This window comes from Oryctolagus cuniculus, chromosome 2 (genome assembly GCF_051225735.1).
Source record: "Oryctolagus cuniculus isolate XC-2025 breed Fujian yellow rabbit chromosome 2, ASM5122573v1, whole genome shotgun sequence".
Lineage (NCBI taxonomy): Eukaryota > Metazoa > Chordata > Mammalia > Lagomorpha > Leporidae > Oryctolagus > Oryctolagus cuniculus.
In genome coordinates, this window is record NC_142868.1 from 839,433 (window position 1) to 866,021 (window position 26,589).

At 53.7% G+C, this 26,589-nt stretch overlaps 1 protein-coding gene across 8 annotated transcripts in view; it reads left to right on the forward strand.

Annotated features, from left to right (window-relative positions):
• NSD2 (nuclear receptor binding SET domain protein 2) overlaps positions 1-26,589 on the forward strand; it is a 99,731-nt gene that overhangs the window by 28,602 nt on the left and 44,540 nt on the right. For all 8 annotated transcript variants that reach the window (XR_011386168.2, XM_070067968.2, XM_070067972.2 and 5 more), the window contains 4 exons: positions 3,469-3,631; positions 16,294-16,460; positions 16,917-17,384; positions 25,303-25,447. Coding sequence is in view for 7 of the 8 variants with exons in the window: in XM_070067968.2 (XP_069924069.1) it covers positions 3,469-3,631; positions 16,294-16,460; positions 16,917-17,384; positions 25,303-25,447 (943 nt within the window). In the remaining variant the exon portion in view is untranslated. The remainder of the gene's footprint in view (positions 1-3,468; positions 3,632-16,293; positions 16,461-16,916; positions 17,385-25,302; positions 25,448-26,589) is intronic.

A 26,589-nucleotide genomic window follows, 5' to 3' on the forward strand; every position in this document is an offset into this window, starting at 1 on the left:
AAAATTACAGAAGCTTGAGGGTTTAGGAAATGTTTTCTTGCATGCTTAGGAGCTATATATATATATATATTTTTTTTTTTTTATTTTTTATTTTTTTGACAGGCATAGTTAGTGAGAGAGAGAGACAGAGAGAAAGGTCTTCCTTCCGTTGGTTCACCCCCCCAAATGGCCGCCACAGCCGGTGCACTGTGCTGATTCGAAGCCAGAAGCCCAGTGCTTCCTCCTGGTCTCCCATGCGGGTGCAGGGCCCAAGCACTTGGGCCATCCTCCACTGCCTTCCCGGGCCACAGCAGAGAGCTGGCCTGGAAGAGGAGCAACCGGGACAGAACCAGCACCCCAACCGGCACTAGAACCCGAGTGCTGGCACCATAGGCGGAGGATTAGCCAAGTGCGCCGTGGAGCTGGCCAGGAGCTATATTTTTTTTAAAGATTTATTTTTATTTTTATTTTAAAGGTAGAGTGACGCAGAGGCAGAGAGAGGGAAAGAGAGAGAATCAGTCTTCCATTTGCTGGTTCATACGCCAAATGCTGGAGCTGAGCTGATCTGAAGCCAGGAGCCAGGAGCTTCTTCTGGGTCTCCCACATGGGTGCAGGGACCGAAGGACTTGGGCCACCTTCCACTGCTTTCCCAGCCAAAGCGGATGGCTGGATTGGAAGTGGAGCAGCTGGGACTTGAACCAGTGTCCATATGGGATCCAGCACTGCAGGCAGCACCTTTACTTGCTACACCACAGTGCTGGCCCTGCTCAGGAGCTGCTTATTAGCTCTTGCCAACATGATTTTCAGTGACGGTTTTTAAGGACTAGTTTAGTAATCTGGACAATAGAATGACTTTTTAGAAGCAGATTTATTTATTTATTGGAAAGGCAAAGAGAGGGAGTGATTGAGCTCTTCAGTCTGCTAGTTCACTCTTGGAGTGCTGCAACATCTGGAGTGGGGCCAGGCTGGGCCAGGAGCAGGGAGCTCCCTCTCTCCTGTGTGGGCGCAGTAGCAGGAGGCTGGATCAGCAGCAGAGATGGGTCCCTGGCTCACCCTGCTGTGCCAGGCCTGCCTGGAATGGTGTTCTGAAGTGCGTGTTCTCACGGGGAAACAAGTCTACGCAGGTGGTTAGACCTGGCTTGTATTTCCATTTCTGCCACTGGTTTTTTTTTTTTGTTTTTTTTTTTTTAGATTGATTTATTTATTTGAAAGGCAGACAGAGAGAGGTCTTCCATCTGCTGTTTCACTCCCCAGATGGCTGCAATGGCTGGAGCTGCACCTATCTGAACCAGGAGCTTCTTCTGGGTCTCCCACGTGGGTGCAGGTGCCCAAGCACTTGGGCCATCTTCTACTGTTTTCCCAGGCCATAGCAGAGAGCTGAATTGGAAGTGGAGCAGCCGGGACTTGAACCTGCCCCCACTGGTTTTGTTAAAGCTTTGGAAAATGATGTGATTTTGACACTCATCTGCAGTGGGGACATAGTAAATGTAAAGTTGTGGGGCAGTGAGCTGAGAGGTGCTGTGTACAACGCTGGCAGCTACTTGGTTTCTGATCCAGCTTTTGCTAATGTGCCTGGGAAAGAGCAGAGGATGGCCGAGGGCCTGGGCCCTGTCCCCTCTGTGGGTGACCTGGATGGAGCGCCAGTCTGCTGACTTCTGCCTGAATCGACCTTGGCCACGGCAGCCATCTGGGGCATGAACCAGCAGATGGAGGAGCTGTTTCTTTTACCACTTTTCCCTTCAAATAAATAAAATAAATCTTATAGAACGAAACAAAACTTGGATTCTGTGCAGTTCCCTGAGAGAGAGCACTTTTGTGAGCATATAAGGCAGCCACTGTGAGCCAGCTTTCATCAGCGTGCTCACAGATCTGTGCATCAGCCTGAGGTTTCCAGGCCGTTAACCCTCATTCCCAGACGAGGGAACTGAGGTCTGGAGTCATCCAGCAGCTGGCCAGAGTGTGTCGCTCCTAGGAACAGACACTTCCCTTTGAGAGGTGGGGGCCACACTGGCTTTGCTTCCTCTCGTGGACAGGAGAACTGAGAGAGGCTGGGAAGGGAGTTTGCCCTTGATGTTCAGCCCTGCTGCGGTCCTGCCCTGAGCCTTCACGTGGGTCCTGCACGCGCTACAGAGGACTGGCCCTCCTACACCCAGCGGGGGGCAAGGGTCAGTATGGATTCTGGGTTCTGTGATAAAGCACTGTAAAAGTCATCTACCAGGTTAAGGAAATAGAATAATATTTTTTCATTTATTTAAAAGGCAAGAGAGAGAGAGAGAGACAGACAGACAGACAGATGGACAAACATTGAGACAGTGGTCTCCCATCCAGTGGTGGACTCCTCAGATACCTGCAACAGCTGGGCTGTGCCATGGCCATGCCACGAGCCTGGAACTCAATCTGAGTCTCTCGTGTGTGTCAGGAACCCAAGTAATGGAGCCCTTACTGTTGCTCTCCAGGATGTACACAGGCAGGAAGCTGAAATCAGAGGTGGAGCTGAGAGTCGAGCCAGACACTGATGTGGATTTAGGCATCTCAAGTGGTGTTCTAAGGGCTGTATCAGATGCGCACCCCTGGAAATGGATTTGTGTGGAGATGTTCCTGATGTTAGTGTCTGCTGTGTGTCAGGGTCTCCCTGACGAGGAGTGCCCGCTGTGTCAGGGTCTCCCTGATGTAGGACCGCTGTGTCAGGGTCTCCCTGATGTGGAGTGCCCGCTGTGTCAGGGTCTCCCTGACGAGGAGTGCCCGCTGTGTCAGGGTCTCCCTGACGAGGAGTGCCCGCTGTGTCAGGGTCTCCCTGACGAGGAGTGCCCGCTGTGTCAGGGTCTCCCTGACGAGGAGTGACCGCTGTGTCAGGGTCTCCCTGACGAGGAGTGCCCGCTGTGTCAGGGTCTCCCTGACGTGGAGTGCCCGCTGTGTCAGGGTCTCCCTGACGAGGAGTGACTGCTGTGTCAGGGTCTCCCTGACGAGGAGTGCCCGCTGTGTCAGGGTCTCCCTGACGAGGAGTGCCCGCTGTGTCAGGGTCTCCCTGACGAGGAGTGCCCGCTGTGTCAGGGTCTCCCTGACGAGGAGTGACTGCTGTGTCAGGGTCTCCCTGACGAGGAGTGCCCGCTGTGTCAGGGTCTCCCTGACGAGGAGTGCCCGCTGTGTCAGGGTCTCCCTGACGAGGAGTGACTGCTGTGTCAGGGTCTCCCTGACGAGGAGTGCCCGCTGTGTCAGGGTCTCCCTGACGAGGAGTGCCCGCTGTGTCAGGGTCTCCCTGACGTGGAGTGCCCGCTGTGTGTCAGGCACTGTATGCCGACCTTTTAGCCGAAGCTGAGAGACCCTGTCAGGTTTGATGAGGTTGTATTGAGTTTATGGTGTGAATCACAGCGGGTGAGAACATGCTCTTCCTTCTGGGGTCTGTGTTTAGTCCTTGACCATAGAGGGCTGGATTTAGGAGTGGTTATTGGATGTGTTAATATGTGTTTGCCTTTTGTGATTTGTTTTCAGGTTCCAGTTAAGAAAGAGCCCTGTACCAGCACTGGCAGAGACAAAGATCACCTGTTGAAGTATAATGTTGGTGATTTGGTGTGGTCCAAGGTGTCGGGTTACCCTTGGTGGCCGTGCATGGTTTCTGCTGATCCGCTCCTTCACAACTATACCAAACTTAAAGGTATTGTGTTTTAAAGCTGTTTATCCAGATTTCTCTTCTGCACTTAATCTTGAGCTCCAGGCTTAAATGGCTTTTTTAAAAAAAAGATTTATTTATTTATTTGAAAGAGTTACACAGAAGAAAGGCAGAGAGAGAGAGGTCTTCTAGCCTATGGTTCACTCCCCAGTTGGCTGCACAGCTGGAGCTGCGTTGATCTGAAGCCAAGAGCCAGGAGCTTCTTTGGGTCTCCCACGTGGGTGCAGGGGTCCAAGGACTTGGGCCGTCTTCTGCTGTCCCAGGCCTAACAGAGAGCTGGATCGGAAGTGGAGCGGCCAGGGCTTGAATTGGCGCCCATATGGGATGCCAGCGCTTTAGGCCAGGGCGTTAACCTGCCGCAGCACAGTGCCGGCCCCTTAAATGGCTTTTAACTCTTTCTCAAGTAGTTTGTAGTTCAGTTTTGCTACTTTACCTAAAGTCAGTCCATTGACTTGGAGGTGGCTTGGTGTCATGTCTTGTTATATCCAACTCAGATGTATGCTTTATTTGATTGAATTGTGTTAGAGGAGAAGTGGTCTTAACCTCCTGTTACTTTGAGATTTTATGATAAAGTGATTGCTTATTTTCGTTGATTTGTAGATATTGAGGAGAAGAAATTAGAAACGATCTCCCATTATTCTTTAATCATCATCACCATCGTCATTCTTTGCTTGGCTCTTGGGTCCTTGATGTCTGGCTAGGTGCCGCTGCTCCTCTGCCGTGGCACTCCAGTGCTCTGTAGTGGAGGTGGGCGCTGGAGTCGGCCTTCTAGGGGCCAGAGCAGCTGGCTGGTCTTGGTGACGCACTTGCTACTCTTGCTAAGCTTCTGTTTTCCTGCATGTGAAGAATGAGGAGGAGGATGACACAGTGATTGCTGAGCACGGTGACAAAGCTCAGCCACATGCATGTTGTGATTGTCACTGTCCTGTTTTTATTTTAAAAATATTTATTTGAAAGGTAGAGAGAGAGAAATCAGTCGATCAGTTCTACTTTTGTTAGTTTACTCCCCAAATGCTTACAACAACCATGTCTCCACCAAGCTGAAACCAAGAGCTGGGAACTCAGTCTGAGTCTCCCGCGTGACTAAGAGGGCCTAGGTGTTTGAGCCATCACCTGTTGCGCCTAGGATCTCTGTGAGCAGGAAGCTTGAGGCTAGAGCCAGAGCCTGGAGTCAAACCCGGACACTTGGATGTGGTACACTTGGGTGTGTGTGTGTGTTTTAATGTATTTGAAAGGCAGAGTTAGAGAGAGAGAGAGAGAGACAGAGAGGAAGATCTTCCATCCTCTGATTCACTCTCTAAATTGTTGAAACTGCTGGGGCTGGGCCAGGCCCAAGACAGGAGCCTAGAGCTTCTTCCAGGTCTTCCATGAGGATGTAGGGACCCAAGCACTTGGGCCATTCTCTGCTGCTTTCCCAGGCATATTAGCAGGGAGCTGGATCGGAAGTGGCGCAGCTGGGACTATGGGCATTGCCCATATAGGATGCTGGCACTGCAGATGGTGGCTTACTCCGCTGCACCACAGCACCGGCCCCTACACAGACGTCTTCACTGCTATTCCTTACCCATTTCTTTTTTCTTTTTTCTTTTTTTTTTTTTGACAGGCAGAGTGGATAGTGAGAGAGAGAGACAGAGAGAAAGGTCTTCCTTTGCCGTTGGTTCACCCTCCAATGGCCGCTGCGGCCAGTGCGCTGTGGCTGGCGCACCGCGCTGATCCGATGGCAGGAGCCAGGTGCTTCTCCTGGTCTCCCATGGGGTGCAGGGCCCAAGCACCTGGGCCATCCTCCACTGCACTCCCGGGCCACAGCAGAGAGCTGGCCTGGAAGAGGGGCAACCGGGACAGAATCCGGCGCCCCGACCGGGACTAGAACCCGGTGTACCGGGACAGAATCCGGCGCCCCGACCGGGACTAGAACCCGGTGTGCCGGCGCCGCAAGGCGGAGGATTAGCCTAGTGAGCCGCGGCGCCGGCCTATTCCTTACCCATTTCTAATGTCTTCATGTTACCAGCTTTTCCCTGTTTTCACAATGATGTCCAGTGTTTACGCTTGAATTCTAGCTGTGTTTATGTGTGAAATGAATTATTTATTGTTGCTATTTTTTTAAAAATGTTTTCAAGCCTGTTGGTTAAAGCAGAACTGCACAGTGGACACTCATCCCCCTCATGTGGGTGAGAATACCTGGTTCTACGTGTCCCCTCTCTCTGTGTGAACACTTGTCCCCTTGCCAGCCCCGTTAGCTGTAGATGTCATGCACTTGACCTGTCTGCCTGCAGATGGGTCAGAACCAGGACGGGGCCCTTCTGCAGATGGGTCAGAACCAGGACGGGCCCTTCTGCAGATGGGTCAGAACCAGGACGGGGCCCTTCTGCAGATGGGTCAGAACCAGGACGGGGCCGTTCTGCAGATGGGTCAGAACCAGGACGGGGCCCTTCTGCAGATGGGTGAGAACCAGGACGGGCCCTTCTGCAGATGGGTCAGAACCAGGACGGGGCCGTTCTGCAGATGGGTGAGAACCAGGACGGGGCCCTTCTGCAGATGGGTCAGAACCAGGACGGGGCCCTTCTGCAGATGGGTGAGAACCAGGACGGGCCCTTCTGCAGATGCGTCAGAACCAGGATGGGGCCCTTCTGCAGATGGGTGAGAACCAGGACGGGCCCTTCTGCAGATGGGTCAGAACCAGGACGGGGCCCTTCTGCAGATGGGTCAGAACCAGGACGGGCCCTTCTGCAGATGGGTCAGAACCAGGACGGGGCCGTTCTGCAGATGGGTCAGAACCAGGACGGGGTCCTTCTGCAGATGGGTCAGAACCAGGACGGGGCCCTTCTGCAGATGGGTCAGAACCAGGACGGGCCCTTCTGCAGATGGGTCAGAACCAGGACGGGGCCCTTCTGCAGATGGGTCAGAACCAGGACGGGGCCCTTCTGCAGATGGGTCAGAACCAGGACGGGGCCGTTCTGCAGATGGGTCAGAACCAGGACGGGGTCCTTCTGCAGATGGGTCAGAACCAGGACGGGGCCCTTCTGCAGATGGGTGAGAACCAGGACGGTGCCCTTCTGCAGATGGGTCAGAACCAGGACGGGGCCCTTCTGCAGATGCGTCAGAACCAGGACGGGGCCCTTCTGCAGATGGGTCAGAACCAGGACGGGGCCCTTCTGCAGATGGGTGAGAACCAGGACGGGCCCTTCTGCAGATGGGTCAGAACCAGGACGGGGCCCTTCTGCAGATGGGTCAGAACCAGGACGGGCCCTTCTGCAGATGGGTGAGAACCAGGACGGGGCCCTTCTGCAGATGGGTGAGAACCAGGACGGGGCCCTTCTGCAGATGGGTCAGAACCAGGACGGGGCCCTTCTGCAGATGCGTCAGAACCAGGACGGGCCCTTCTGCAGATGGGTGAGAACCAGGACGGGGCCCTTCTGCAGATGGGTCAGAACCAGGACGGGGCCCTTCTGCAGATGGGTCAGAACCAGGACGGGGCCCTTCTGCAGATGGGTCAGAACCAGGACGGGGCCCTTCTGCAGATGGGTCAGAACCAGGACGGGCCCTTCTGCAGATGGGTCAGAACCAGGACGGGCCCTTCTGCAGATGGGTCAGAACCAGGACGGGGCCCTTCTGCAGATGGGTCAGAACCAGGACGGGGCCGTTCTGCAGATGGGTCAGAACCAGGACGGGGTCCTTCTGCAGATGGGTCAGAACCAGGACGGGCCCTTCTGCAGATGGGTGAGAACCAGGACGGGCCCTTCTGCAGATGGGTCAGAACCAGGACGGGGCCCTTCTGCAGATGGGTCAGAACCAGGACGGGGCCCTTCTGCAGATGGGTCAGAACCAGGACGGGCCCTTCTGCAGATGGGTCAGAACCAGGACGGGGCCCTTCTGCAGATGGGTCAGAACCAGGACGGGGCCCTTCTGCAGATGGGTGAGAACCAGGACGGGGCCTTCTGCAGATGGGTGAGAACCAGGACGGGCCCTTCTGCAGATGGGTCAGAACCAGGACGGGGCCCTTCTGCAGATGGGTGAGAACCAGGACGGGCCCTTCTGCAGATGGGTGAGAACCAGGACGGGGCCCTTCTGCAGATGGGTCAGAACCAGGACGGGCCCTTCTGCAGATGGGTCAGAACCAGGACGGGGCCCTTCTGCAGATGGGTCAGAACCAGGACGGGGCCCTTCTGCAGATGGGTCAGAACCAGGACGGGCCCTTCTGCAGATGGGTCAGAACCAGGACGGGGCCCTTCTGCAGATGGGTCAGAACCAGGACGGGGCCCTTCTGCAGATGGGTGAGAACCAGGACGGGGCCTTCTGCAGATGGGTGAGAACCAGGACGGGCCCTTCTGCAGATGGGTCAGAACCAGGACGGGGCCCTTCTGCAGATGGGTGAGAACCAGGACGGGGCCTTCTGCAGATGGGTGAGAACCAGGACGGGCCCTTCTGCAGATGTGTCAGAACCAGGACGGGGCCCTTCTGCAGATGGGTCAGAACCAGGACGGGCCCTTCTGCAGATGGGTCAGAACCAGGACGGGCCCTTCTGCAGATGGGTCAGAACCAGGACGGGGCCCTTCTGCAGATGGGTGAGAACCAGGACGGGCCCTTCTGCAGATGGGTCAGAACCAGGACGGGCCCTTCTGCAGATGGGTGAGAACCAGGACGGGCCCTTCTGCAGATGCGTCAGAACCAGGACGGGGCCCTTCTGCAGATGGGTCAGAACCAGGACGGGGCCCTTCTGCAGATGGGTGAGAACCAGGACGGGCCCTTCTGCAGATGGGTCAGAACCAGGATGGGGCCGTTCTGCAGATGGGTGAGAACCAGGACGGGGCCCTTCTGCAGATGCGTCAGAACCAGGACGGGCCCTTCTGCAGATGGGTCAGAACCAGGACGGGGCCCTTCTGCAGATGGGTCAGAACCAGGACGGGCCCTTCTGCAGATGGGTCAGAACCAGGACGGGCCCTTCTGCAGATGGGTCAGAACCAGGACGGGGCCCTTCTGCAGATGGGTCAGAACCAGGACGGGGCCCTTCTGCAGATGGGTGAGAACCAGGACGGGCCCTTCTGCAGATGGGTCAGAACCAGGACGGGGCCCTTCTGCAGATGGGTCAGAACCAGGACGAGGCCCTTCTGCAGATGGGTGAGAACCAGGACGGGCCCTTCTGCAGATGGGTCAGAACCAGGACGGGGCCCTTCTGCAGATGGGTGAGAACCAGGACGGGCCCTTCTGCAGATGGGTCAGAACCAGGACGGGGCCCTGCTGAAGCAGCCCCAGCCATGATTCTGGAAACTGAGATAGCTCCACTGTCTCCAGTATTCCCGAACTGCCTTTGCTCCCCTGTGCTCGGGGGTTGAATTGGGTACTTACTTGGGATCTGGCTGTTTTTCTCTTCAGCATCTTCTGATTAAGGCAGCCCCTCCACCACCTACTTGTGATCTGTGGTTAGACCCAGGTCAGGATGGCTGGGCTGGAGCAGATGTGCATGCAGGAGAGAATGTCATCTGCCAGCCTCAGGCAGGGTGCGGCCGGCCTCGCCTCCACGGTGCAGCCCTCGGTCTGCTTCTCTTGGGGAGGCTCTGTGGTGCAGGGGAGAGGCCTTGGTGGGCACAAGCAAACCAGCATCAGGAGACACAGAGTGCACATCTGCAAAGCAGGTCAGATGGAGAGGACCCAGGGTGAATAATGCCGGCAAGATGGAGATTCAGAAAGCCTGTAGGAAGAAATGTGGTCACAGGAACCTGTGGGAAGGAAGGGAGCGAGGCAGGGTCCGTGGATGAAGTCGACCACATTTGAGTGCGTGGTGCTCAGCATCCATCACTCTCAGTGAGTCGTGTGTGCCGTGCTTGGGTACTGGATTCCCTAACAGCCTCTCCCTCTTTTTTTTTTTTTTTAATTTACTTACTTATTTATTTATTTATTTTATTTATTTATTTATTTATTTTGACAGGCAGAGTGGACAGTGAGAGAGAGAGACAGAGAGAAAGGTCTTCCTTTGCCGTTGGTTCACCCTCCAATGGCCGCCGCGGCCAGCGCGCTGCGGCCGGCGCACCGCGCTGATCCGATGGCAGGAGCCAGGAGCCAGGTGCTTTTCCTGGTCTCCCATGGGGTGCAGGGCCCAAGCACCTGGGCCATCCTCCACTGCACTCCCTGGCCACAGCAGAGGGCTGGCCTGGAAGAGGGGCAACCGGGACAGAATCCGGCGCCCCGACCGGGACTAGAACCCGGTGTGCCGGCGCCGCTAGGCGGAGGATTAGCCTAGTGAGCCGCGGCGCCGGCCAATTTACTTATTTATTTGAAAGGCAGAGTTAGAGAGTAGGAGAGACAAAGAGTTCTCCTATCTTGCTGGTTCATTCCCCAAATGGCTGCAATGGCCAGGCTGAAGCCAGGAGGCAGGAGCTTCATCTGGGTCACCCCTGTGGATGACAGGGATGTGGGCTGTCCTCTGCTGCTTTCCCAGGGGCTTTAGCAGGGAGCTGGATCGGAAGTGGAGCAGCCGGGACTCGCCTGTCTTTTTGTAGGTGATTGTGGCCTGCAGTCAGTAGTGTTCTGTTGGTGAAGATTTTTGTTGTCACTTTTTCTGTGTTCTGGAAGGGAACCTTAAGCGTTAACCTTTGATGAGCTGGCAGCATTGCAGTACGGTGGATTAGCCACTGCCTGAATGCCAGCATCCCCTATGAGAGCAGGTTAGTCTTGGCTGCCCTGCTCTAAATCTAGTTCCCTGATGATGTGCTTGGGAAAGCAATGGAAGACAACCCAAGTACTTGGGCCACTGCTACCCATGTGGGAGACATGGATAGGGTCCCTGGCTCCCCGGGTTTGGCCTAACCCAGCCCTGACCAGAATGTCAGGGCCATTTGGGAAGTGAACCAGTGGATGGAAGATCTCTCTCTTTCTCTCTCCCCTTTCTCCTTCCCTCTCTGTAACTCTGCCTTTCAAATTATTTTATTTTTTTGACAGATACAGATAGAGAGACAGAGAGAGAGGTCTTCCTTCCATTGGTTCACCCGCCAAATGGCCACCACGGTTGGCGCTGCGCCGATCTGAAGCCCGGAGCCAGGTGCTTTCTCCTGGTCTCCCACGTAGGTGCAGGCGCCTAAGCACTTGGGCCATCCTCTATCCTCCACTGCCCTCCTGGGCCACAGCAGAGAGCTGGACTGGAAGAAGAGCAACCGGGAATAGAACCCGGCGCCCATATGGGATGCTGGCGCCGCCTGCGGAGGATTAGCCAAGTGAGCCATGGCGCTAGCCCCTCAAATAATTTTTTTTTTTTAAAAGAGTTAGCCTTAGGCTGGTGCCGCGGCTCACTAGGCTAATCCTCTGCCTGCGGCGCCAGCACTTCAGGTTCTAGTCCTGGTTGGGGTGCTGGTTCTGTCCCTGTTGCTCCTCTTCCAGTCCAGCTCTCTGCTGTGGCCCGGGAAGGCAGTGGGGGATGGCCCAAGTCCTTGGGCCCTGCACCTGCAGGGGAGACCAGGAGGAAGCACCTGGCTCCTTGCTTTGGATCTGCGCAGCGCACCAGCTGTAGCAGCCATTTGAGGGGTGAACCAACAGAAGGAAGACATTTCTCTCTCTCTCTCTCTCTCACTAACTCTGCCTGTCCAAAAAAAAAAAAAAAAAAAAAAGGCCTTCATTGCTTTATTTCCAATACTTTCTTCTTCTTCTTTTTTTTTTAAAGGTTTATTTATTTGAAAGGCAGAGTTAGAGAGACAGAGACAGAGAGAGAGGTCTTTCACCTGCTGGTTCACTCCCCAGTGGGCAGCAATAGCCGGAAATGCACCTATCCAAAGCCGGGAGCCAGGAGCTTCTTCCTGGTCTCCCATGTGGGTGCAGGGGCCCGTGGACTTGGGCCATCTTCTACTGCTTTCCCAGGCCATAGCAGAGAGCTGGATTGGAAGTGGAGCGGCTGGGACTTGAACTGGTGCCCATATGGGATGCCGGTGCTTCAGGCCAGGGCTTTAACCCGCTGTGCCACAGCGCCGACCCCAATACATAAGTCTGTAAAAAAACAAAAAAACCCTTGGAGACAGGCACTCAGCACAGTTGACTTGAACTGGTGTTCATATAGGATGTCGGCACTGCAGGCTGTGGCTTTACCTGGTATGCCATGGCTCCGGCCCCTCCAGTATTTTCTGAAAACATTATGGTCATCTGCTGTTCTCTTGTATTATCTGATAGCAAATCCTTGTTTATGGAATTGCTTCTTGTATTGGGTGCTGAGAAACGTGTTGAAGTCTCCCACGGAGCAGCACGTGTGCCAGTCTGCTTTGCCTGTTTCTGGGCTCTGGTCCCCTCCACCATCCCCACCCTCCCTGGTACTGAAATGAGAAGTCTAGGCGTGCTGCTGCCTGTTCCTGGTTTCCCGTGGAGCTCCGAGTGGCCTCTTGTCCTTGGGACCTTGCCTCTGTGCCCCCTCCTCCTTCTGTAGCCACCTGGCCATGTCTGCATCTTTTTGACTTCTCTTTCTTCCCGGAGCTGCAGCTCTGAAGCAGCTGTGTCTCTTGTGGGATCCATTCTGGCTGCATGAATGGCCACTGGCAGTTTAATGGCCTCCACAGAATCTGGAGAAAGATTTCAGTTCAGTTAGCGCAGAGTGTCCAGGGCCACATGTAGTCGAATGAGCAGTGATGGAAGGAAAGGAACATGGCACAGAATTGGGCACCAGCACTGATGGCAGAGGCCAGGCTCTCTCAGAAGGGTCGATGGGTGGAGGAGGCACCAACCGACATGTCCATACAGACTCAGAAATGGCCCTGGGACAACTGGTTCATTACATCACTTACATTGTGAGAGATTTACCTCTTGGACCAAAGTAAGGTTCATATGGATTCAAGGTCCCCGTAAAGGGGCTGGCTGGTGTTGCGGTGTAGTGGGTTAAGCTGGTGCCTGCGATGCTGGCATCTCGTGTTGGAGTCCCAGCTGCTCTGCCTCCCATCCAGCTCCCTGCTCATGTGCCGGGGAAAGCAGCAGATGGCCCAAGTGATTGCACCCCTGACTCACATGGGGGAAAAGCCCATTTTCTGCTTCATCCCCCAGATGCTGGGTGCCAGGAACTGAATCCAGGTTTCTGGGTGGTAGCAGGGACCCAATTACTTGAGTCACTGTGTGCCACTCCCCAGGGTGCACATTAGCAGGAAAGTGGAATTGGGAGCAGAGCCGGGACTCACCCCAGGCACGTCAGTATGGATTTCAGCATCCTAACTGGCACCCTAACTGCTATACAGATATCAAGCCTGGAGCTTATCTTTGAAGTTTACTTATTTACTTATTTATTTGGGAGGCAGACAGAGACCTGCCATCTACTGGTTTACTTACAAAATGCCCACAACTGCCAGGGCTGGGCCAGGCCATTATGCTGCCTCCCAGGAACCACACAAGCAGGAATGCAGGATGAAGCTCCGGTTTTACTCCTCTTCCCTTGCTGCCTGGATTGTTCTTCCTGTGTCAGAGTTCCTTTCTCTCATCCTTTCTTTTCCTCCCTCCCTCCCGTAGAGTCACAGGTGGTGAGAGGGAGAAACAGAGAGAGAGGTCTTCCATCTGTTAGTTCACTCCCCAAATGGCCGCAACGGTTGGAGCTGCGCTGATCCAAAGCCAGGAGCCAGGCACTTCTTCCCGGTCTCCCATGTGGGTGCAGGGACTTGGGCCACAGATTTGGGCCATCTTCTACTGCTTTCCCAGGCCACAGCAGAGAGCTAGATTGGAAGAGGAGCAGCCGGGACTAGAACTGGTGTGTCCATTTGGGATGTCAGTGCCGCAGGTGGAGGATTAACCTACTGTGCCACAGTGTCCCCCCCCCCCCCCATTCTTTCTTTTAAAGGTTAATTGACTTATTTGAAAGGCAGAGTTACAGAGAGAAAGGGAGAGACGGAGGTCTTCCATCTGCTGATTCCTTCCCCAAATGGCTGCAGTGGCTGGAGCTGGGCCAGTCTGATGCCAGGAGTCTCTTCCAGGTCTCCCACGTGGGTGCAGGGGTCAAGCACTTGGGCCGTCCTCTGCTGCTTTCCCAGCTACACCAGCAGGGAGCTGGATCAGAAGTGGAGCAGCCAGAATTTGAACTGGCACCCATATGGGATACTGGCACTGCAGGCAGAGCTTTACCCACTGCCCCACAGTGCTGGCCACTCAGAGCTCATTGTCTCCTTGAGGGCTCTCCTGCAATCTTTGTTTGTGCCTCTTCATCTGGATTGCTGATGCTCTTCACCGTCATCTTAGACTTCTTAAAGACGCCTTCCTGAGTTACTTGCATTATTTTCTGTAGTTTCATGCTGTGCTCTTTCGTAGCTAGTTTTCCTTTTTTGCTGGAGTCCGTCTTCCGGTGCGCACTGGGAAAGTGTGCACATAGCAGAACTGGAGTCCCTGGGGGTCAGAGGATGCTACTTTTCTCTCATACTCAAAGAGATTTTATTTGAAAGAGCAACAGAGAAGGGGTCACACACACACACACACACGCACACTGATCTTCCACCCACTGGTTTACTCCAGAATGGCTGCGACAACCTGGTCTGGACCAGGCTGAAGCCAGGAGCTGGGAACTCCAGCGAGGTCTCATGTGGGTAGAAGAGACCTAAAGTAGTTGGGCCGTTTCCACTGCCTCCCAGATGCACTAGTGGGGAGCTGGATCAGGAATCAGAAGCGGAGCAGGCAGGACTTGAACTGCCAGCCTCATGTGGGATGCTGGTGTCACACGCAGCAGTTAACCTTCCGTGCCATGACTCCGGTCTCTCTGCTCACGGCTGATTAGTGCTTTTGCTGGATTTAGAATTTTATATTGAGCATAATTCCACTCATAATTTTGCAGCTATTATTCCCTTCCTTTTAGCGTCCTTTGGCCGTTCTGGATGTATCTTGTTCTGTTTGTGCCGATGCTGTCGTCTTTCCACCCGCAGCAGGTCCTGCCGTGGGAGTGGTGAGGCACCAGGGAGCTGCAGTTCTCTCTGAGAGGCCTGTTAGGTGGCTGTCTTACGGGAATAATATTTTTCTTCATAATCTTTGTCTTTCTGGGAGGTTTTTTCAGGTATTTTTGTTTAATTTTGTTTCCAAAATTATGTTTTTAAATTTCCTTTTAAAAAAAGATTTATTCATTTATTTGAAAGAGTTACAGAGAGGGAGAGACAGAAAGAGAGGTCTTCCATCTGCTGGTTTACTCCTCAGATGGCCACAACGGCCAGAGCTGGGTCGATCCGAAGCCAGGAGCTTCTTCTGGGTCTCCCACGTTAGGTGCAGGGGCCATCTTCCTCTGCTTTCCCAGACAGGGAGCTAGATCAGAAGTAGAACAACTGGGACTCAAACTGGTACCCATATGGGATGCTGGCACTGCAGGCAGTGGCTTAACCTGCTACCCTACGACGCCAGCCCCTAAATTTCTTTTTTTTTTTTAAGAGATGTATTTATTTATTTGAAAGAGTTGCAGCAAGAGAGGGAGAGACAGAGACAGAGAAGAGAGATTTTTCCATTTGCTGGCTTGCTCCCCAAAAGGCTACAGTGATCAGGACTGGGCGAGGCTGGAGCCAGGAGCTTAATCTGGGTCTCCCACGTGGTTGGAGGGGCCCAAGCTTTCCCAGGCTCCTGCTTTTCTAGATGCATTAGCATTAGGAGGGATCTGGATCAGAAGTGGAGCAGCTGGGACTCGAACCAGCACCTGTATGGGATGCTGGTGCTGCAGACGGTGGCTTAGCCTGCCGTGCCACAGTGCTGGCCCCACGTTTTCACATGTCTAATAGCTCTTTCTCTGTTCATGGCAAACCAGGGTTTTTCTGTGCTGCTGTCTTTTCCTCCTGTCTGTGGCCCTGCAGGTGCTGTTCCTTTCTGTGTGTGCTGTGCTCATGCATGCTGGGTCCTTCCCTGAGTCCTGGGGTCCTTGGTGCTGGGCTGTGTTTGAGAGGGCAACACTCAGGGCTGCCTACAGCCATATGCAGAGGGCTTTGTTCCCTGGCCACCTGCGCTTTAGAGGGTCTGAATGGCCATTAGCGGCTAGTTGGAGGAATTCCTGAAGACTCAGTGGGTAGGTTTTTCCTCTGGGTGCTTCAGTTTTCTAGGGAGCATCCTTTGACTCCCTGGTGCCGTGGTTTTGCGTGAGGAATGTGGACTAGTAATCCCCATGGAGGTCTGCTCCTCCCCTGCCCACCTTTTGACCAGCATACTTGTGTCCAGCCTCTCGTTTGCCCTCAGTGGAATCTGGCACATCCTCTTGGGTTATGGGGTCCCCATGTCTTTCCTCTTCCAGGTTCCCTCTGGCTGCACTGTGGGCCGTGGTTTCTTCCTTGTAACAGCATGCGCAGCAGTGGACTTCCAAGGACCCACTCTGGTCTCAGCTGCTCTTGGAGGCTGTTAGTGCTCTTTCAGCTGGCAGGCAATGGGCCTGGGATCTGTACCAGTTTCCCACCCCTTCCCCTCTCCCCTCTCTGCTGAAATGTCCCCTTTGCTGCAGCCCTCCTCCGTCCTCCTTGTCTGATCGCAGGGAAGAGTTGAAGGACTGCACAGCTTGGTCAGCTTTGAGCCTCACTGTCTCTTGTCCGTGTTTCCCTCCTGGGCATGGAGCATGGTGGTGGTAAGAAGGTCGGGTTTGTTTTAAGGTTAACAGGTTCAAAAGCACCAAACAACTTCAGAGGAGTAAAAGATTTGCCAAAGTTCATCCCAAACTCTAACTTCCTGTCCTAACATTTTATTTTAAAAACCAGGTCAGAAGAAGAGTGCACGCCAGTACCATGTGCAGTTCTTTGGCGACGCCCCGGAAAGGGCGTGGATATTTGAGAAGAGCCTGGTGGCTTTTCAAGGAGAAGAACAGTTTGAGAAATTGTGCCAGGAAAGTGCCAGGCAGGCACCTACAAAAGCTGAGAAAATTAAGGTGATACATATTCCTTCAGTGTACTTTTAGACCAACGTTTTCATTGTTATATAAACTGCTATTTGTCTTGTTCTGACGCAGTCCCTGGCTGCCTGTGTCTGCCATTGTTTGGTTTGTCCAGGGACGCTTTCTGCTAGCACAGGACAGGTTTCTCTGGTGCCGCAGCCTACTGCTCTCTCACTCTTTGGGTGATTCCCAGGGATAATTTGTTTTGAAGCTTTTATGTTCCTTTATATTTGTAGTCAATGCCATTGCTAATTAGTTATGCCATTGGAGTTGACGTCTAGTTTAAAGAAACAGTAGGGTTGCCATGTGGGACTGAATTCTCTCCAAAACCTAAGTTAGTTAGTTTTTGACCTTTGAATTTTCCTGACATTTTAAGTGTCCTTTTAAAAGGAGAGCTTTTCGTTTGTGTTTGTGTTTTGAGCTTACAGTGTCGCATGTTTTTCTTCTCAGCTCTTGAAGCCCATTTCAGGGAAACTGAGGGCCCAGTGGCAGATGGGCATTGTTCAAGCAGAAGAGGCAGCAGGCATGTCAGTCGAGGAGCGGAAAGCCAAGTTCACCTTCGTCTATGTGGGGGACCAGCTTCATCTCAACCCTCGAGTGGCTGAGGAGGCTGGCGTTGCTGTGGTGTGTCCGGGAGAAACGGCAGCGTCCTCAGGAGTCAGGGAGGAAGCTGCTGGGAGCCCCCTGTGTGAGAGAGAAGAGGGCGTTCCCACGAAGAGGAGGCGGAGAGCCAAACTCTGTGTCTCTGCTGAGAACCGAGAGAGTGACCCTGGCTCAGTGAAGACCGTGGAGACTGACCCCAAAAGAGGAGTGGGGTCTCCTGCCGGGAGGAAGAAGGCCTCGGCCTCCGCCCCACGCGGCAGGAAGGGCGACGCGGCATCCCAGTTCCTGGTCTTCTGTCAGAAGCACAGGGATGAGGTCAGTACTGTGCTGGCTGCTCGAGGACCTCCCTGCAGCCCGGACCCTGTTTCTCAGCGTTTCCAGGGGTCTGTGGTGAGCCGAGTCCATGTTTTAGATGTAGTGAGTGAGTTTTGTTAGGGTGCAGAGGTCCTGACTTGGGGTTCCTACCGCGTGTTCTCCCAGTGTGGGGGAGAAGACGCCAGGAGCAGTGTGGCCCACGGGACTGCCCTCCGAGAAGCACAGCCGTGGCCCACCTGTAGCTCTGGGTCAGTGTCTGCAGCAGACGGTTCTGAGTGGAGGCCCCAGCGCCACTCGCCCATTAGTTCCGAGTTACGTGGAGGATTTATCTCCGCGATATTTCAAAGGATGGTAGTAGGTCAGTGATGAAAGTATTCACATAATTTTCTTCATCACCTTCATAAAGTGCATGATCCGGAGGTGTGGTGTGTAATGAAGGCTGGTTTCAGTGTAGAGAAGTAAGGGAATCTTAGTAACTGTTGCTTAGAGCTATGGGTTATATCTAGGGCTTATAGGCCATTTTGTTATAGAGTCCATTTTAATTTTAATCTTCAGAATTTTCTGTTCAGTCTAAATCCATATAGTGATTAAAAGTACTACTATTAATTTTATAAAAATTTTCCATGAGTGCTTAAACAGCCGCTGTTTTTGTGGCAGGTAGCATTGCATAGTGTGGGAGCCGTGAGTGGTGAGGGGTCTTTAAGAAATCCATGAGACGTGATGTTTTGTTTGTCCCTTAACGGAGCTGGGGGATTCTGGGGAAAGCTTTTTGAGTGGTGCCTTCAAGAGGAACTGGCAGGGCTCTTCTTAGGAATGCAAGGATGGTTAAATGTTAGAAAAGCTATATTGTGAATCGAAGTGTAGCAGATTCATGATTATCTCAATTGATAGAGAAAGGGCATTTGGGTAAAATTCATTCCTTTTTCTATAGAAAGTTACTGAGCCGGGAGTAGAAGGAAACATCTTTCATTCTTGAAAGATACCTATTAAAGGCCGGCGCCGCAGCTCACTAGGCTAATCCTCCACCTGCGGTGCCGGCACACCAGGTTCTAGTCCCGGTCAGGGCGCTGGATTCTGTCCCGGTTGCCCCTCTTCCAGGCCAGCTCTCTGCTGTGGCCCCCGAAGGCAGTGGAGGATGGCCCAGGTGCTTGGGCCCTGCACCCCATGGGAGACCAGGAGAAGTACCTGGCTCCTGCCATCGGATCAGCGCGGTGCGCCGGCCGCAGCGCACTGGCATTGGAGGGTGAACCAACGGCAAAGGAAGACCTTTCTCTCTGTCTCTCTCTCTCACTGTCCACCCTGCCTGTCAAAAAAAAAAAAAAAAAAAAAAAAAGATACCTATTTAAAAAAACTGAGCAACTGAGCAAGGATCTTACTTACTAATGAACTTTTATAAACTTAAAAGGCTTTTTTACCTTTTTAATGAGAAGCTTACTTGTTTGAGACAGAGCTCCCCAAATGCCCTCAGTGACCCCAGGCCCGTCTGGGTGCTGAAGCTGGGAGCCAGAATGCAATTCAGATGCCCCTCAGATCTCTCACATGGGTGGCAGGAACCCCGTTACTCGAGCCTTCACCGCTGTCTGCCAGCTTCGCGTGAGCTGGAAGCCAGTCTGGGGCAGAGCCCGATACGGAACACAGGTGTCTTAACTCCTAGACCAGATGCCCGCCTCTGCTGCTGAAACTTTGAAGGCACTCTTTTGTCTGCTTATAAATATTGTGCTGCAAATACTAACCAATACTATAACGAAGGGAAAGAAAAGGACATACTTGTAAAGGAAGAGACACAGCTGTCGTTGTTTGCAGAGATCTGTGTAGAAAATGCAGGAGAATATACAGAAAAAACTCAGAATTCAAGGGTTCACCGAGGTTGGTGGATGAGTGATCAGCATTCAAGTGCAGCAACAAAGAGGAACTGTGACAATAGAGTCCACTGGGGCCAGGGTTGTGGTGTATCTGGTAAAGCCATGCTGGCATCCTGGGTGGTTGGCAGTGCATGTCCTGGTGCTCCACTTCCGATCCAGCTCCTTGTTAATGGACTGGGAAAGTAGAAGATGGCCCAAGTGTTTGGGCCCTTGTACCCACGTGGGAGACCCAAAAAGAAGCTCCTGGCTCCTGACTTCAGCCTGGCTCAGCCTGTGCCGCTGGGGCCATTTGGGGGTGAACAGCAGATGGAAGATTCTGCCCCCCCCCCCCCCATCCACCTTGCAAAGAAATAAAATAAATCTGAAAAACGGCAATTTATATGTTTAGAAAAAGTTGTGTTATTTAAGACTGTGACACGCTGAGGACACGCAGGACGGTGGCCGTGCCCAGAGCAGGGACCAGGAGCAGACTGTGGAGGGCGTGCAATGGATGGGAAGAGGCTGTAGCCCATCTGGATGGGAAGGAGACCGCCTGTGGTGCTGGGGCCACAGGTGACTCCGGGGCTCGGCTGGCTGGGATAGGAGCCTCATCGCCTTGGAAGAGGGGAGGGTTTATTTTTTCTTTTCCTCTTCTTCATCTTTTTTGAGATTTTATTTATTTGAAAGGGAGAGCTACAGAGATGTGGGTGGGTGGATGGGGGGTGGGGAGTTCTTCCATCTGTTGGCTCACTTTCTAAATGGCCCCAACAGCTGCGGCAGGGACTGGGCCAGGATAAAGCCAGGAGCCTGGAACTCCATCTGGGTCTCCCACATGGGTGTCAGGAGCCCAAGCACCTGGGCCATCCTCTGCTGCTTTCCCAGGTGCATTAGTAGGGAGCTGGATTGGAATTGGAGCAGCTGGGACCTGAAGCGTGGTATGCTGGCATTGCAGGCAGCGATCAATCCCTGTGCCACAGTGCCGGCCCTTGGGGGACATTTCTTAAATAAGCCAGTCTGATCACAGAATATAAAGGAAATATGCTAAGGTGGAAATTTTGTGCCAAAGACACCATGAGCAAAATGAAAGGACAAGCCATATGTATAGAACCCAAACAATCCTGAAGGGAAAAACGAAGGGATGGGTGCCAGCATTGTAGTGCACTGGGTTAGCCTGTGACACTGGTGACACTGGTGTCCCATACTGGAGCACCAGTTTGAGCCCTGGATGCTCCGCCTCCAGTCCAGCTCCCTGGTAATGTTCCTGGGGAGGCGGCCGGCGATGGCCCAAGTGCTGGGGCTCCTGCCACCCGCATGGGAGACCTGGGTGGATTTCCAGGCTCCTGGCTTCGGCCTGGCCCTGCATTGCTCTTGTGGGCATTTGGGAGGTGAATCAGTGGTTGGAGGATCTATCTTTTTTCTTCTTCTTCTTTTTTTAAAAAGATTTATTTATTTGAAAGGTAGAGTGACAGAGGTAGGGAGAGACAGAGGTTTTCCATCTGCTGGTTCACTCTCCAAATGGTTGCAACAGCTGAGGCTGGGCCAGGCCAAAGCCAAGAGCTTCATCTGGGTCTCCCCTGTGGGTGCAGGGCCCAAGCACTCAGGCCGTCCTCCACTGCTTTCCCAGGTCATAGCAGAGAGCTGATTGAGAGTGGAGCAGCTGGGACTTGAACAAGGGCCAATATGGTATGCTGACATCTCAGGTAGTGGCTTAACCTGCTATGCCTCACTCTGCCTTTTGAAAAAATTAATAAATATTTTAAAATTTGGGGAGAGGGGTGAGTATGAGAATATGAACTCACAGAGGAACCTGGATGGCCCATTAGTACAGGAAGAGGTGCTGTTCAGCTTCACTGCAAGTGGAAACCAGAGAGCGGGTACTCCGAGTCACCAGGTGAGCCAGCACTAACCGCGGAACAGCTGGGCACGTGAGTCCTCCCACAGTGCCGGTGGAGGCGTGTTCACTGGACCTGCTTGGGAGAGACCCGAGATGTGCTTCTTTTCCGTCTTAGAGTTTTATTCCTGGGCATCTACTCGAGAGCGTTTGTGCTTCTGCATCTAAGGAGATGCTGCACTGCTCAGACCAAGAAGTTAAATAAATGACAGACCAGCGTGCTCCTGCGGTGTACCCCTGAGGTCTCTGGGTGTGAAGAGAGCAGCTGCTGAAGGATATGCAAGTCCTGTCACTTGTATAAAGTTTGGGAAGTGCCCTGTTAAGTTTTACCTGTGTCCGTCCAGAAAGAGTAAGTGGATAGCTGTGAGGGTGTAAGGCTCTGCGCAGGAGCCAAGAGGTGTTTTCAGGGAAGTGTTAACACCTGGTGGAGGTATAGAACAGTCAGCGTGTGGACAGTCACTGTACTGGACGGGCTGTGTGGAGCCTGTGGAGGTCAGCTCTGAATGGGCACTGACAGCATTTGCAGCCAGGCCTCGGCTTGGCTGGTGAGGAGCTGTGTGCTCTTGAGCTCTGGAAGCAGACCAAGGCTCTGTGCCATCGACTGGTGTGTTCCCAAGCTGTTCCTGCATGGTTCGTCTGAAACTGTGAAAGGAAAGTGGGCAGCTTAGAATTCAAACCACCTTTTTTCCTTTTTGGGACCCAGGTTGATCTCAGAGGGCTCCTAGATTCTAAGAAATGTGCCATAAACCCAAGCCCTTCAGTGCGTTTGTCAGGTATCCACTGAAACCTATAAAGCCAATACTATTAGCTCTAAAGGGAGAGATGCTAATACAGTAATAGTTGGGGACTTCAGTCTCACTTCATCAGTGGACAGGTCATCCAGACTGAAAGTGAACAGACACCATGCAGTTGACTCTGCTGTACAAGAAGAGAATGCTACAGATAGAGAATTTCACCCAGCAGCTACAGAATACACACTCTTATCAGCACATGGAACATTCTCCAGGATCAACTATATAAGAAGCCTCACATCAAGTCTCTTAAGAATTTTTTAAATAAAGTTCCTAATTTATTTGAAAGGCAAAGTGATAAGGAAGAGGGAGGGAGAGAGCTCTTCCATATGCTAGTTATTCTCCCAAAAGCCGTAACAATGGGGTTGGTCCAGGCAGAAGCCAGGAGCCTGGAACTCCATCTAGGTCTTCCATGTGGGTGATGGGGGTTACGGTGGGGGGGGGGGGAGAGAAAGGGAGAGAGGTCTTCCATCCAATGGTTCACTCCCCAAATGGCTGTAATGGTCAGGACTGGGCCAGACTGAAGCCAGGAGCTTCTCCCAGGTCTTCCATGTGGGTTCAGGGGCCCAATATTTGTTCTGAACGCACGTTCAGGGGCATGTTCTGCTGCTTTTCCCAAGCCATTACCAGGGAGCTGGTTTGGAAGCGGCGCAGCTGGGACTGGAATCGGTGCCCATCTGTGATGCTGGCATTGCAGGTGGTGGTTCTGCCCGTTACGCCGCGACGATGGTCCCCCAACTGATTTTTTATGAAGGCACCAGTAACATACGCTGGCGAGAAGATGCTTTCTTCAATAAACAGTGCCAGGAATACTGGATGTGGATATGTAGAAAAGTGAATCTGACCCCTTCACTGTGCGCAGAAGTCAACTCAGAGAGGATGAACAGGGACCAGCTTTGTGGTGCAGTGCGCTAAGCTGCCGCCTGCAGTGCCAGCATCCCATACAGGTGCTGGTTCGCGTCCCGGCTGCTCCACTTCCAGTCCGCGTCCCTGCCAATGCACCTGGAACAGCAGCAGAGGATGGCCCAGGCCCGTCGCCCACGTGGGAGACCTTGGTGGGGGTCTGGCTGGCTGTTGTGGACATTTGGGGAGTGAGCCTGTGCATGGGACTCTCTGTCTCTCTTGCTGCAACCCTGCCTTTCAAATAAAAAATAAATTAAAAAATTGGATCAAAACCCCAAATTTAAGACCTGAAACTGTGAGACTATCATAAGAAAACAAAGAGGAAGCACTCCAATCACCTGGTTTTTGGATAAGACCCCAAAAACACAGGCAGCAATAGCAAAATATACAGCTGGTGTTATATCAAAGAAACTTCCATACAGAAAAAGAAACAGTGTGTGAAGAGACAACAGAATGGGAGACAATATTCATACATTGTTCAGCTGGCAAAGGGATAAATATCCAGGATCTATATATAGAACTCTGCTCGATAGCAAAAACCAAGGAATCCAGGTAAAAATAGACAAGTAATCTAAATTGACATTATTTCATTTAAAAAATATTTTTACTGATTTGAGAGGCACAGTTACAGAGAGATCTTCCATCCACTGCTTCATTCCCCAAGTGGCCACCATGGCTGGAGCTGGGCCACCTTCCACTGCCTTCCCAGGCACGTTAACAGGGAGCTGGATCGGAAGTGGAGCAGCTGGGGCTTGTGCTCATATGGGATGCCAGTGTTGCAGGCAACGGCTTAACCCCCGTGTCACAACGCTGGCCCCTAAATTGACATTTCTTAAAAGAAGACACACGGATGGGCAACAGTTAGTAATCATCAGGGAAATGCATACTGGGCCAGAATGAAGGCAGGAGCTTCAGCCAGGGCTCCCATGTGGGTGCAGGGGCCCATGGACTTGGACCATCTTCCACTGCTACCCCAGGCCATAGTGGAGAGCAGCTGTATCAGAAGAGGAGCAGCCGGGACTAGAACTGGTGTCAATATGGGAAGCCATCGCCTCAGGCCAGGGCTTCAACCTGCCGTGCCACAGCGCCAGCTGCTGGGGACCATGTGGAAATTCAGATTCCTGGTTCTAGGGCTCCAGTTGAGCTTTCTAGCATGTCTGTGGTGCCGATGACAGCAGCGCACCAGTGGCCAGGGAAGCTCTGTGTCTTGGCTGTGCAGCGTGCCTTGGGTGTTGGCCTGAGCTGTAGCGAAAGTCAAGACGTATTCCTTGGGACCTTTGGCACCCGTCCAGAGGTAGGGAGGTGGGGGGTGGCGCTGTGGCAGTGAGCAAACTTAAGCTAAGACTACAACTTCATGCTCAGGTAGCATTTCTTTTTTATTTTTCTAATTAAGAAAAAGTAAAGATTCATGCATTTGCGGGGCTGGCGCCATGGTATAGTGGTAAAGCCGCCACCTGCAGTGCTGGCATCCCATGTGGGTACCAGTTTGTGTCCTGGCTGCCTCATTTCTCATCCAGCTCTCTGCTGTGGCCTGGGAAAGCAGTAGAAGATGGCCCAAGTCCTTGGGCCCCTGCACCCGTGTGGGAGATGGGGAGAAGGCTCCTGGCTCCTGGCTTCGGATCGGTGCAGCTCCTGCTGTTGGGATCATCTGGGGAGTGAGCCGGCAGATGGAAGAGCTCTCTGCAACTCTGCCTTTCAAATAAATGAATAGAAAAGATTTATTCACCTGAAGGGCGAGGGATAGAGAGAATCTTCTATCTGCTGATTCACTCCCCAAATGCCCACAACAACCAGAGCTGGGCAAGGCCAAAGCCAGAAGCCTGGAACGCATAGCCGGTCCCCCATTCTTTTTAAGATTTTATTTATGTAGCTGAGAGGTAGAGTTACAGACACAGAGAAGGAGAGATAGAGAGAAAGGTCTTTATCCGCTGGTTCACTCCCTAAGTGGGCAGAACTGCCGGAGCTGGGCCATCTGAAGCCAGGAGCTTCTTCTGGGTCTCCCACGCGGGTGCAGGGACCCAAGCACTTGGGCCACCTTCTACTGCTTTCCCAGGCCACAATAGAGAGCTGGATTGGAAGTGGAGCAGCCAGGACTTGAACTGGCGCCCATATGGGATGCCGGCACTGCAGGCGGAGGATTAACCTGCCCCACAGCAAGGGCCCAGGTAGCATTTCTGCAGAATTTGTCCTACCCGAGTATTCAAGGATGCCTAGGAAGCTGTGACTTGTAGAGAAATGATTTAGTGATTTCGGAAAGTATGTTTTGTTCTTATTGTTTATCATTTCCTGTGTTACATAAATGTAATAGAATCATTTTCACTGCCACTGTGTTCGTTTACGGCTTTTCGGTGAATCACAGTAAGCCGTTTCGGACAAACAAAAACACCGTGCACTCGGTTCTAACGGGCCACGCGTTTGCTTTTGTGCAAATCAAAACCCGGATGAGCTTCCTGTGCTCGGGCGTCTGAGCGCAGCCCCCGGTGTGTCCCCAGGTTGTCGCTGAGCACCCTGACGCCTCAGGAGAGGAGATCGAAGAGCTGCTGGGGTCCCAGTGGGACATGCTCAACGAGAAGCAGAAGGCGCGCTACAACACCAAGTTCGCCCTTGTCACTTCTGCACCGTGTGAAGACGACTCGGGTGAGTCTGCAGCTGTGTGTGCAGTGGCTGTGCGGGCCGTGGGACGGGGTACGCGCGCTGTGGGGGCCGTGGGACGGGGTTCACGCGCTGTGGGGTGGGGTACACGCGCTGTGGGGGCCGTGGGACGGGGTTCATGCGCTGTGGGGGCCGTGGGACGGGGTACGTGCGCTGTGGGGGTCGTGGGACGGGGTTCACGCGCTGTGCGGGCCGTGGGACGGGGTTCACGCACTGTGGGGGCCGTGGGACGGGGTACACGCGCTGTGCGGGCCGTGGGACGGGGTACACGCGCTGTGTGGGGCCGTGGGACGGGGTTCACGCGCTGTGGGGGCCGTGGGACGGGGTTCACGCGCTGTGGGGGCTGTGGGACGGGGTTCACGCGCTGTGCGGGTTGTGGGACAGGGTTCACGCGCTGTGGGGGCTGTGGGACGGGGTTCACGCGCTGTGCGGGCTGTGGGACGAGGTTCACGTGCTGTGGGGGCTGTGGGACGGGGTACACGCGCTGTGCAGGCCGTGGGACGGGGTACACGCGCTGTGCGGGCCGTGGGACGGGGTTCACGCGCTGTGGGGGCCGTGGGACGGGGTACACGCGCTGTGCGGGTTGTGGGACAGGGTTCACGCGCTGTGGGGGCCGTGGGACGGGGTACACGCGCTGTGCGGGCCGTGGGACGGGGTTCACGCGCTGTGCGGGTTGTGGGACGGGGTTCACGCGCTGTGCAGGCTGTGGGACGGGGTTCACGCGCTGTGCGGGCCGTGGGACGGGGTTCACGCGCTGTGCGGGTTGTGGGACAGGGTTCACGCGCTGTGGGGGCCGTGGGACGGGGTACACGTGTGCCGGTGCCCCTGGGTCAGCTTCTAGAATGCGTGTGGTCATGGTGGACAGCCTGTGCTGCCTGCACTTCTCCCTGCGTGAGGGCTGTCTTCTGCCCCTACGGGGTGTGTGCGTGAGGAAGAAGACAGGAGTGAGGCAGTCTGGGGTCTGAGTGGGGTGGCGTGGAGTCTGTGCCCCAGTGGGGTCGCAGGAGCAGCCCTCCTGGCCTCGTGGAGGGCCTGCCTCCTCTGCAGGTGGCCGTATCTGCTTGAGAACTTGGAGGGTGAGAGGGTGACTGGACTAACCTTGACTTTGGGTATTCTTTGCTTCTCCC